This window comes from Physella acuta, unplaced genomic scaffold, assembly GCF_028476545.2.
Source record: "Physella acuta isolate Inbredline_101_S28 unplaced genomic scaffold, ASM2847654v3 ptg000235l, whole genome shotgun sequence".
Taxonomy (NCBI): Eukaryota; Metazoa; Mollusca; class Gastropoda; family Physidae; genus Physella; species Physella acuta.
The window spans coordinates 335,486-348,779 of NW_026731754.1; the positions used below are offsets into that span (position 1 = coordinate 335,486).

The window sequence follows — 13,294 nt, forward strand, 5'->3', positions numbered from 1 at the left end:
AATTTTTGTTTGTTACCACACACTAGCTCTAGTTTAAAGAAAACTTTTTTAAAATTCTAGATCTAGACCTTCTCTTGACTTGGGTTAGCAGCCAAGAGCTTAGGTTGTGGTTAAATATCTTACAGTCATTGAAATATAACGAAGGACCTACTTGTATAAGTAAAGGGTGCTAAATGTCTTAACACAATTTCCTGCTAATTACATGACTTTATTTACTTTATAATCAGGGGCGGAACTACAGTGCCGCCAGACCCCGCAATGCGGGGGGGCCCACGCCATTTAGGGGCCCACGGCCGACCCTAATAGTTTTTATTATAGTTAAAAAAATCTAATTTTCTTGCAATTTTTGACTTGATGTTTGTTTTGTAAAACGATTACCATAGCTGCGGTTTGATTATCTTTATTCTATAGACACCATATATTCTTGTATATTCTTTTTCCCTTTCTTTTTAAACCACTGTGAAAGCCAAGTCCTCTCTCCTCTACAATTAAACTTAACAAAGATAAGGAAACGTTCAAACCACTTCCATGACTTATTTCCCTTTTAAAATAGTCAAATTGGGGTGCTCATAAGCTCCTTTTAATAGAATTGTACTAAACAAATTAAAAAGCAATTACTTCTCTTACTAAATATTTTTTCATAAAATACTTTCTAAAGAATGACCTTTGTATAAAAAGGAAATGTATTTAAAATTAATAATATAAATACAAAAAAAACATAAAAATAATCACAACACGAGACACCATTACTTCTACAAAGATTTTATGTTTTATATTCTTTTGACCAGATAGATGTTAAGAGAATTCATAACAGATAAAATGAAAACTGATTTTCTCAAAACACACTAAAGCACTTACACACATGACATGTAGTAATTTGTTTTAATTGAAAAAAACCCATTTTTTTTCAAAACCTGAACAGGTCAGCAATGAGCATCCTATGCTCTGTTCGTATTTTGTGTTTATATATATATATATATATATATATATATATATATATATATATATATATATATATATATATATATATATATATACATATATACATATATATGGGTGGGGGGCCTAAAAAAATTTTTTGCGGGGTGGCCCTTTTTTTCTAGTTCCGCCACTGTTTATAATACTTTTTAAGTTTAAAGGGTTCCTGTGTTTATCTAGCCTTAATTATATGCTTTCATGTGTTGACGCTTTGATTCTCCTGTGTGTTCAAATGCATTCCGTTCTAGCAAGAAAAGAGGTTGTGTTTAAGGACAACATTAAAGTGTTTGAATTGTGTGAATATTGTAAGATTTATTTAATTCTTTGAATTTTGATACAAATGTTGATAAATGTTACATAATTTAATTTATTTAAATTTAAACTCATTTTTGGTAAAACATTAAATTTTAAACAAACTCAAGTAGGCCTACATAGCTTACTTGGTAATATAATTTGTATAACAAAAATTAGTCACATTTGTGAATTTCCTTCACCCCCACTGTTATCAATAAAGAGTAAAAATTAATTATATTATATGGTATATATGTATTATATGGCATATGTTGTTATACTATATTGTATTATTTCAGAGCATGATTTCAAGGTCTGACTGCTATCTGTGTATCCTAACAACATTTACTTGAGAACAGAAAGGTGTTTGTAGTCAAGGTTCAAGCTGAACCATTTAATAATCTCCAAGTTGTAAGTGTTCAAAAATTTAGAAACTTACATTTTTTTTAATTTGTTAAACAAGAAGAAATAAGTATTGCTATTTACATTAATATTTTATTTTTATATAGACTACTTAGTATAAAAATTTGATACTATAAAGCCTTAAGTTATTACCTATTTTGCTAATTTAACCATTTTCAATTTTTTATAGTATTATTTTTTTTAGAATTAAAATAAATCTTAAGATGTTTAAATAATTTTTAAGATTATCACTGGTATATAATGATACTTATTTTATACTACAGCAGTATTGGCCGTGGCAATTCCTACAGAAAGTCAAAAAGAAAACAGGAGCCACGCAGTTCAGGTAAGAAAAAAGTTGATTTAAATTCATTTAAAAATTGTCAGGTAATTTGTTTTACAATTCTGAAATCATCTGTTATTGCTTATCAAGCTGTACAGTTAAAAATGTGTGTACTGTTGCAATAAATGTCATAATAATTATAGCTCTATTTCACAACAGTAGCAGTAGGCACAGAGGATCTTTTTTCACATTGGCTGTTTAAAAAACATTTTTGCAACACATTATAAATGGTGATTGAATATTAAAGATGTAGTAGAAAGTGAACATTTAGAAATATATGTGTGTAAAATTTAAATTATTCGCTATTATTAAATTAGCACTTTTGTAGCATTGTTTTTTTTCTGTAAGATGGAAATTAAACTTATACATTGTTTCAGTTGTGGCAAGCTGTGAAATTCAAAACAAGCAAATAATGATTGAAAAATCAGGTGTATTTCATCCAAGTAAGATATACTAAAACAGTTAAGGCAATTATAATGTAAACAGTTTAATATATGTGCTAGTGTAATATCTAAACTTGTTCCATTAAATCTAACATTTCTGTTGCTAGAGAAATAATTTGTTGTCTGTTCCTGTAGGAAATCATGAAGCTGAGATGTGCTACGGAGGAGAAGCTGATCTACACAAACATGTTACTGGCTGTAAGAAGAATCCAGGTCACAAAGGTTTTATACCTCTTAAAGATTTCAATGCAAGTTGTCTCCCCTCACGTTACCATGGCGACGACCTCATGTCTGAGACAATCAAAAGATTGGCAGCCCTAACTGTCCAGGTAAAGACTAAATTCACCAGTCTAGAGAGACCAGAGTTTTACCGAGGCACTCAAGTTCCATATCCATGTTATAATGACACAGGAAGTCACGTGATGAGGTTAGGAAACGGGAGGGTGTGTGATGTGGACAAGTACACAGAGAGTGACAGAAGGGGAACTTGTCGTTGTGCCAAGTGTCAAGTCTCTGCCACACCCAGCAAAGTGTGGGGGGAGGTTTATGTGTTGACAGCCAGACACGTGGTGTTTGATGACAGTGAGGCGAGACAGACCAGGTGTGTTTTAGGTTTTGATGACAATAAAAGTCCAGGGGTCAGTCTTGATGGCTGGGAGGTGGTAGGGGGTGAGGCAGACATAGGGGGAGACGTGTGTAATTTGAAATATGTGACATGTGACTTAGAGTTGATTGATGGACTGGACAAGATGTGGCGGCGCTTTGCTGATCTATGTAGGGAAGTAGAGAACAAATACAGGAGATTTCATGATGTGGACAAGTTGACCGTTATAGTGTCACATCCTCATGGCTGTCCTAAACAGGTCTCTGTAGGACTATGGACACACAATAGTAAGAGGAATAGCTGGTACACCAGGTACTGGTACACAACATGTACATGTCCTGGCTCCAGTGGAGCGACTGTCTACAGGATGGGATATGACGGGTTGTGGTATCAACATCCCCACAGTGGATCAACTTGTGTAAGTTGAGATATGTGACATGTGACTTAAAGTTGGTTGATGAACTGGACAAGATGTGGCGGCACTTTAATGGTCTATGTGATAAAGTAAGGAACAAATACAGGAGATTTGCTGGTGTGGACATGTTGACCGTTATAGTGTCACATCCTCATGGCTGTCCTAAACAGGTCTCTGTAGGACAATGGACAAACATACGTGAGAGGAATGGCTGCACCAGGTTCTGGTACACAACATGTACATGTCCTGGCTCCAGTGGAGCATGTGTCTACAGGCTGCGATATGACGGGTGGTGGCGGTCGTCACTTCCCCACAGTGGATCAAACTCTGAAGGAAATTATAGTGGGGAGTATTGGAACTGATGTAACTGTTCTCTCCCCTTGTCTACAAAATGTAAACAAACAAAATGGCGGAACTTTTCCCGTCTTTAAACTGATTGTGTTAAGACCTGCATGTCTTGTAACCATTTTATTACGTTTAAATGATTAAAACAAATGTTTTGATTGATGTAAACCGTTTAACCGAATTAATTTACATGTACATTGATAGGTTTTAGAGTTTTTTTGTTTCAAATACATATAGGCTGGCTATTACCTGTAAATAAAATGTAACCTACCTGTTAAATGTCATATGCATGTTGTTTGTATTTACTTACAAAATGTTCACACTAGACAACATTAAATGGTAAAAGAAAATGTTTTTCTACTGTTGTTATTTAAATCTTTGTTGTCTGTTGATGTTTAAGTTGTTGTTAAACAGAGCATGTTGTGATGTGTATGTTCGCGCCAGGTTGTCATGGGTTGTAAGTTTAAACTTTACAACAAAGTCCATTTTTTATGCTCAATACACCCGTAAGACTAATTTATATGAGATAAATAGAAAAATGAGGAATTCTAATCATTTAAAAATATTTGACACGTCGCATACCATATTTAGATACTTCGTCGCTTCTAGAACTGCTCCAATAGAAATGTAAAGTGAAAAAGTAGTTTGATGCTGTCATTGACTGACATTTGTGTAAACACTGCTGTCATTGACTGACATTTGTGTAAACACTGCTGTCATTGACTGACATTTGTGTAAAAACTGCTGTCATTGACTAGAAATCCTTGAACAAACTGACTGATATTGTAAAACATCTTTTGCACAGGTTGAAAGATCGGCAGTGAAAGAACAACTAGTGTAAATGTAAAACACGGAATGTAAGTTTTTAAACATGAAAACTGTAAACCGCGGCCTAAATAACGCAATTGGAGAAATGGGACGACATGATCGGGTAAAAGACTACGCGCATTTAATCCCCAATGACACGAGTTTGATTCCCATGTTAGATTACCTTTTTTTTGTTGCACTAATGTTATGTGTACGTGGACATGTTTGGAGAAAAATAATTTGTCTGGGTGTCCCACGTGGGCTTAATGACGTAATAAGTCATGGGTATAACACCAACACATGAACTCTACTTTCTCTGCCAAACTGCCTGCATGCTATGCAAGTTAGTTAAAGTTGCTGGTCAATTTAAATATAATATTTAACACAATGTTTAACACACTTGTTACACCAATCCTACTTAGGTTGAAATATCGATACATTTTCAGGATAGCATGCACATTAATTAGGGATTATATCGGTTTCATGTTCTTCGCATATCAGAAGACTCCCGAACATAGCACTAGAATGGACTCCACGTGGAAAAGAGAGGAAGACTACTGGGAACATGGAGGAGAGAGATGGAAGAAGTTCTGGCTACTTACAAGTCGTGGCATGAACTGAAGTAGCTAGCCCAATACAGAGTGGATGGGCGGAGATTTGTGGCTGCCCTATACTCCACAGGAAGGGGCGAGGTTTAAGCAAGTAAGTACATCTGTTTCATAAGTATACACTCTGTAAGATATTGTGATAAAAACAATAAAACAAGTATATGAAATAAAAGTTCTTGGACAAAGTTAAGAGACAGTGCGATCTCTAAATGAAAATAATTGAATAAAAAGTATTTACACAGTTGTATGCCTGTTTATTAAATTTGACGTTTTACATTTTTGTATTTCACAATACAATATTCCTATTCACCCGACAGCTTGCAAAATATAAATTTAAAAAAAAAATGCTATTAAAATATTTGAATGACAGTATACATTCTGGGATAAAATTCAGTCAATTTTAGCATCACGATCGGTTGTTTGCAGTTTTTTCTTTTAAATCAATTTCCAATGTTTCAGTTTACATCAGTTCCTGCAGTTCCTTTGTTGTTAGGAGAATAATGTTTTAAATAGAGCGAATTAAATTGATAACAAGATAAGTACAACACATTGTTACCGTCACAGAGTATAGTGTACATGGAACAGATGAAGTAGAGTTCCTCAATAGCAACAGTTGTAGATTTGTTTTATTGAACGTTTACAGCAAAGCTGTCAAACATTTAAACCTTCTAGATGAAACAGCTTTGTGAGTATCAAAATGTGCCTTTCTAACTCGGGTTTAGAAACTGTTTTATAGTTTTACTTACACCACTCAATGTATGGTCAACACAGATGTCCGAGACGGTGAAACATGACGTCAGGCACGTGGTGTGAATGGGGGGGGGGGGGGAAACATGATGTCAGGCACGTGGTGTGAATGCCGAGAGACACATGTTGGGGGGGGGGGGGGCTGCGTACGTGATTGAGCGAAATATACACGTCAGCATCTCCAGGAGTAGATAAATTGCTCAAGTGTTAGCCGTGTCGTCCTATACCCAGGTGGTGACTGTGAGCCCCAAACTTTACCCTTGCGGTGTGTCACCTGCTGCCTGCAGTAGATTAGGCCATCCTACCGATGTGTCACCGGCAGTAGATTGGCTGTCATGGGTTGTAAGTTTAAACTTTACAACAAAGCCACATTGTTTATGTCTAATACACCTGTAAAACTAAGATGAATAAGAACATTTGATAAAAGTGGAACATCAGGTAGTGCAGTTTTATATTTCGACGATTCTAGACCCGCTCCAATTGAAATGTAAAATGAGATCTTGCTGATGTGATTGACGAACAGTTGTGTAAGAATTGTTGTCATTCTAATTTACCAGATATCATTGAACAATCTGATGGTGATTTTGTGAATAACTTAAATAAAAGTTTATGGACCCGCATTGGTATAGGCTACTTAACTAGTATTATTGAAAAACATAAAACACTTCAAATATTTCAAAAATTATAACTGTAAAGTAGAACTTTAAAAAATCAACTGGATAAATGGGACGACATGTTCGAGTGATGGAATACAAGCATTTTGTCCCCAAGAGCACGAGTTTGAATCTCAGGTTTGAGTACGTACATTGGTGTACATATTTTTATCACTCATGTGTACAGGACATGTTTGGAGGAATTAAAGTTCTACTTGGTGTTCCGAATGGACTCAATAGCACAATAAGTCATGGGTAGAACAAATAAATGAACTTTAAATTTTCTGCTTAACTGACCGTATGATATACAAGTTTGCTTTAATGTTGCATTGTACATTTAACAAAATGTGATGAAACACAATGTATAACGCAACCGTTAAATCAAGTCTACTTAGGTTCGAATATGGAATAAAATTCATAAAGCATGATGATATATTATGTCGTTTTCTTAAGTTTATTTTCTGATAAATAATTTAATTAAACTTGTAAAATAAAAAACAACTCTTTGCTGTGGTCTTTCAAATACAGGTTATAAAGGTATATTTAAAAAGCTAAGCAGGTCTTTAATAATAATATTTAATAAAACTATATACGATCAAAGGTGAGCAACAATTAAAATGATGGATTAAGAAATACTTATTCAGTTGTTTCCCGGTATATTTGAATTTTACACTTTTGGATTTCACAATAAAAATACTTATCACATCCTCCAAATCGCAGTAATCGCACATATACACATTTAAAGAAACTGCTTTTAAAATGTTTGAATGATAATCCGTATGGTAGGATAAAATCCGTCAATATAAGCAACAAGATCTGTGTAATTGTCATTTTTTAAAATCACTTTTACTTTAGCCTACATCACTCAATTATGTTTCTAGTTTATACTCTTGTGTAGACGTTACATGGGAAAGATCAAGTAAATTTCCTCAACCGCGACAGTTGTAGATTTGCTTTATTGTACGTGTATGGCAAAACTATCAAATATTAAAACTTTCAATCTCAAACTTAATTAAGTTTATTGAGTATCAAAATATGACTTTTTGACTTTGGTTTAGAAACTTTTAAATTATTTGTAACTTGTTTTACGCTCACCGCTGCCCTTATTCTGAAAACGAGGATATGCACATTGCATCATTTTGCCATAGTTTAGATAGTAGATCAGTGTATATATATATATATATATATATATATATATATATATATATATATATATATATATATATACGCGTTTACGTAAATAGCTAGAGAAAATTATTATATTTTTATTTTACATTAGCCTCGATACCAGAAACCACAAAAACATACTGTATAAGGAGTTGTGATATAAAATTTATACTCTTGTCTTGTCTTAGGTGTATATTGAGTGCGGCTGTAGTACGACGACAATAAAACATTTATTACGTGAATATAAAGCTTGCCAACATGTTTAGCACAACGACTGAAAACTTACGTTCTGTATCAGTAAATTATGTTAAAATGTATTTCCTATGTAATAGAACTGATCCATTATAGACACACAGTAATGAACGAAGTTAATGGCCCACGAAATCGTCGCCCACATGCAATAAGGCGGAACGCCAAGAGAAAATGCTAGTTGCTATCCTTATAAGGTGAACAAGCGGGTCCATGCGACTTGAAATGACGTGAGTGTACAATGGATAAACGGGTATTTCATAATACTTCCATATTTCTAAAGTAAATGAAAGAATGCAAATTGTAGGTTCCATTATTCAAATCAATGCAAATTTATAGAGCAGATTAAACTTTGTGCACTTGGACTTGTACAAATTTTCTTTTATAATTGTTTTATTAAAAACTTGTCGGCCTTACGGTCACTAGGCCTCTTATGTGTTTGCTTTGTAGATGTCGGCATTATGGTCTGTCTGCCGTAGATCATGTCGGTGTTTTTTATGTCGACCTTGTAGATGTTGGCATTATGGTCTATCTGCCGTTGATCAAGTCGGCATTTTTTATGTCGACCTTGTAGATGTCGGCATTATGGTCTGTCTGCATTAGATCAAGACGGCATTTTCTATGTCGACCTTGTAGATGTCGGATTTATGGTCTGTCTGCCTTAGATCTAGTCGGCATTTTCTATGTCGACCTTGTAGATGTCGGCATTATTGTCTGTCTGCCTTATATCAAGTCGGCTTTTTTTATGTCGACCTTTTAGATGTCGCATTTTTTCCTGTCCTTGTTTTTTCCTAACGGTATTTTTCGTGTCGGCTGTTTGTCTGTGTCGGCCTTTTGGTTGCTTACCCAAGATACTTACTTACCCAAGATGTTACTTACCCAAGGTGTTTACTGTCCCAAGATGGTTACTTACCCAAGATGATTATTTTAACAAGATGGTTATTTATCCAACATGGTTACTTAATCAAGATGGTTACTTACCCTACAAACTGTTTACAAAATCACAAATGAAAAGATAAAAAATTAACTTTATCACCTTATTGTTTAATAATTTGAAAAACATTCTTGATTATAAAAAATTTAAACTATATTATAAAAAAATGTATATTCTCTAAAGCACAAATATAATGATTAAATCTAATTTAAGAACAGTAGGCCCCTATATGTTTTATAAAAGAATTTTGTAGAGACGCGACAGCTTTCTTTAATTTCAATTATCACGATTACGATTTTCCTAGCAACAGAAACTCTATTTAAGTCATTGTGTAACACAATATCTATCTAACTAAACACTAATATAAACAATACATGAAAAAACCTACAAAACATACAAGAAACTTAAAGACACACATTTACACAAAAATGCAATACAATTTTCTTTTGTTCTGTCTCCACGTCAAAGGCCTAGACATTGTCTCACATAAAAAAAATTAACCTCTCATCTATATAAAACAGTGTCAAACATGGCCTTGGTTTAACCCCCACTGCCCTACTAAAACATCACATTTGGCCTTGTTCTGCAAATTTTTTTTCTCTGATATAACCGACTCATGTGTAAGTTGTAGAAGTTATGTAAGTGTCAATTGTGTCCTTCAATTTTTGTTGTACATTTTAACACTATACCGTCACTCGTCTATTGAAGACATAGTATACCACTGCTTCTCTCTGAAGCTGAATGGTGGAGGGGGGGGGGAATAATTCTTAAAAAAAAACCAACTTATTTCCCCTTGTTCTACCAATGCCTAATAAGAGGTTAGGCTCTAATTCTGTCGAACGCGATGTATATCACATTTTCTTTGTATAAGTTAATGTAGAATAGTTGATTATTATCTGTTATGTTTACATTTTTTTGGTTATGATTGCTTTGTTCTACTTAAACATCTTTTGATCCCAATCTATATTAATAATTAAATTTTAGACTATTGCTATATTTTTGCTATATTTTAGTCTATAGCATGGCCTGGCGGTAGGGCGCTAGACTGCAAGCCGAAAGCCTTAAGTTCGATTCCGTAAAATTCAGTAGTACTTCCCCGAGTCCACACAGCTATGATGGGTACCTAAATCACGATAAGGAAAGTCAAGACGGCTGAGGACAGTGGTGTCCAGACTATCCCCTAATATGCCGAGATCATAGAAAAAGGTGAACTCTACTTCACATCGACCGTCAGGTTCGTATAGGGAAGTGTACGGATTTACGAACACATACACTTATGTCTGAAAATAAAAGTTTTTTTTTAAAAATACATTCTTTAAAAAAAAAAATAACTACACATTTTTATGAATAGCTTAAATATATCGCAGCCTTGTTCAGCTCTTATTAAAAATGGTATCAATTTCTTATGTTATACTTTGGCGGAGTACAACGTCACATTAGAATTAACTTTTTAAATTTAATTAGCTTTTAGTTAGTTTAATAGTAAACAAAATATACATATTTAATCATTGTATACAAATATAAAAATAAATGTTCAACTATCTACAACCCCCCCCATCTAGTTGAATGACGTCATTAAACAACGAATAACATAACTCAAACTGTATCAATAAAGTCTAAAGCCATGTATGTTATAGTTATGGGAACAGAGTGGTCTAGCGGTCCACCCAACACCGATGGGTACCTAACTCACTATCTCAATATGCTCTACTTCACTTACTCCATAGACCGTCAGGTTTGAATGTATTGCTTAATATATACACTGCAATGAATCAATTTAGGCATAAGTCTTCTTCTTCTTCTTCGTTTTAAATTTTTAGTGTTGGAAGGGATCCCCTCCATCACAATTAAGGATACGTGTCAACTGGTTATGCGCCATTGAGGCCAATGACTACGATTTCAGCCTACGTTTCTTTTGGGATTTGCTTCCTTAGCCTTTGCCCAACCAAGAACAAACTACAAGGCAGCAGTTGTTTGATTTTGGAGTTGTCTCTCCCAGAAGAGAGGCTGTCCCCAGCTGAGAGGCTGTCCCCATCTAACGGGCCTCATCTGAATAAGAGAGGCTGTCCCAGCTAACGGGCCTCATCTGCCGGAGGGTTCGAACTCAAGACTTTTCGATTTAGCAACCATGAGCTTTACCGACTCGACCATGCCGACCCTAGTCATAAGTCATAAGTGAATACGAAAAGTCGACCGGATGTTTCCCTGTTTTTATTGTAATGTGACGTCACCTGTATGTGTAAGCGTGTGTACATATGTGAGTGAGTGTCAGTCTTGATTATATTAACTTTCACGTTTTCCTAAATTACTTTAGTTATAAATGCTTTGATGTATACATTTTATTTCATGATATATACATCGAAAGATCTTATTGAAACATTATTCCACATTCGTTTTAAACCTCTGTAAATTAATGTGGGGTCACTTTGAATGTAAATACATCACCTTTGTAAGCCGATTAAAATTTAATTCATCACCTTTTGTAAGCAGATCTCAAATTGACGTACGCTGTACACGTTCTATAAAACTAATCATTTTCTATTTGGTGAATCGTATATTATTTTCGATAAAACAAAAGAACTAACTTCATATTACAAGAGTTATCCTCAAATTAATAATTCTTGACAGACTGTGTAGAGAACATAATGTAATTTTGAGTGTGCATGAAACACACTGTATTTATGGACTACATAGTATTAGTATTTGCTTTCTATGCAAACGCAAAAAAAAAATATTAGAAATTCTAAGGGGTACCACAAAGCAAACTATTGCACAATTTACAAAGTCAGGTTATTGTGTTTAACATATTTGAATAAATAAATGTCACCAGAGCATTCGGAACTCATTAGAACATAAACGGACCTTCACCATAGTTAGGGTAAATGTCTGGCCATCCTAATTGTTTATTTTGGAGCTGGTTGTGCTAATTGATAGGATGAAGAGTAAGATGATACTTTCTGGCTTTTCATACAATAACAAAATCACGTTTATTAGATCGGGAAACTTCAAATTATATAGAAGTTTGTGTTATAAATTAACATAGATTATTTATAAAATTCCGAAGGGGTAGCAAGCACTAGCCTACGTTATTTAACGCGATATTCATTATCGCAGTATTTTTGTATTGTTTCAATAATGTTAAAAATTTCCTTCGCAAATAAAAATAACGTAAACGCCGGTCGTAATTTACTGTGGTGTTGACTAATAACCTCCCATTTACATTTTTAAGGTAGGGCAAAGGAAACAACCTTCATACAACTTTCCTAAACATGAAATACATCATTATTTGCTTTATTTCACTTTAACGATCGTTGTTTACTAAATTGATAATTTTTAAAATTATCTTTTTTTTTTGTTTAAAATTGTCATACAACTATTTGTGTTTGGTGTTTGAAGCAAATAAATTACTTCTAGTTAAAAACAAAAAGTATTAACATAATTTTATATAATTTACGTATATATTTAAGTCAAAATCTTTCAATAACTGCATCTCAACCCTCTCCCCCCCCCCCGCCTCCCTCCCTCCACCCACCCACTCACCCACCCGTAAATTAATTTATTGATTTATTTATTAGTAGATTAACCGCAATAATTATAAAAGTTCAGAACAATGACTTTACTTAGAGTGAATAGTGACGTCACATGGTTTATTTACTTTTTATAACATTAATTGCGGCTTCCATACAAGATTGTGTTGCCCATTCAGAACTTTAACGCGTTATAAAGCTAATTTTCTGTCGGCTATAGCTTTAACGATGCGTCCGTTTGCTATTTTCATTAGGTTTCAACACTATTGTCTATGTTTTAACAGTTCTTTTTATTTTAGTAGGCCTATACAATACATTTCTCTAGATCTTCAGATCAGCAGTCGAAGGAAGAAAAAGGTATAAATCTAGATCTAGGTCACTAGACTTAACGTAAGTTCTAGATCTAGACTTAATGCAAATTCTACATCTAGAATCTATTTCTTTGTTTAGCTTCAATGATCATCTAATTCGAGAATGCATGGGATTTATCTATCTAGGTTCTAGATCTAGAGTTATGGCAAAAACTAGAATCTAGACTCAACGTACATTATACATCTAGAATCTAGAACTAGAATCTATAAACTAAACTATTTCAGGCCTCAATTATTTTGTTTGATTAGCTATGGAATTGGCTAACTTGGGATATAGGTCCCTAATTAAATAGGACTTATTCGCGTAACTGGTTTCTTACTTTGCAGCACATTATAGGACTAATTCTACAGTGCTTTTGACATAAAAGAATATCTGACAATGTACGGTTCAACAAAGCCTTGGTAACTTT

The 13,294-nt window shown here is 34.0% G+C and overlaps 2 protein-coding genes across 3 annotated transcripts in view; both read left to right on the plus strand.

Annotated features, from left to right (window-relative positions):
- The first annotated feature begins 1,213 nt into the window (after positions 1 to 1,213).
- LOC131938139 (uncharacterized) overlaps positions 1,214 to 13,294 on the plus strand; it is a 312,258-nt gene continuing 300,177 nt past the window's right edge. Inside the window, exons 1-2 of one of the 2 annotated variants that reach the window (XM_059296049.1) lie at positions 1,214 to 1,283; positions 1,569 to 1,632. The gene's annotated coding sequence lies outside the window, so the exon portion shown is untranslated. The remainder of the gene's footprint in view (positions 1,284 to 1,568; positions 1,633 to 13,294) is intronic. The other variant, XM_059296047.1, reaches the window with a different exon arrangement.
- Positions 2,120 to 3,720, plus strand: LOC131938145 (uncharacterized). The gene is made up of 3 exons (XM_059296062.1): positions 2,120 to 2,244; positions 2,392 to 2,457; positions 2,593 to 3,720. Exons 2-3 carry the CDS (start codon positions 2,427 to 2,429, stop codon positions 3,486 to 3,488), a joined length of 927 nt encoding a protein of 308 aa, XP_059152045.1. The 5' UTR covers positions 2,120 to 2,244; positions 2,392 to 2,426; the 3' UTR covers positions 3,489 to 3,720.

Coding starts and splice junctions, on each gene's coding strand:
- LOC131938145 (XM_059296062.1), top strand. CDS start 2,427: ATGATTGAAAAATCAGGTGTATTTCATCCAA. Junction 2,458..2,592: donor ATCAGGTGTATTTCATCCAA/GTAAGATATACT, acceptor CTGTTCCTGTAG/GAAATCATGAAGCTGAGATG.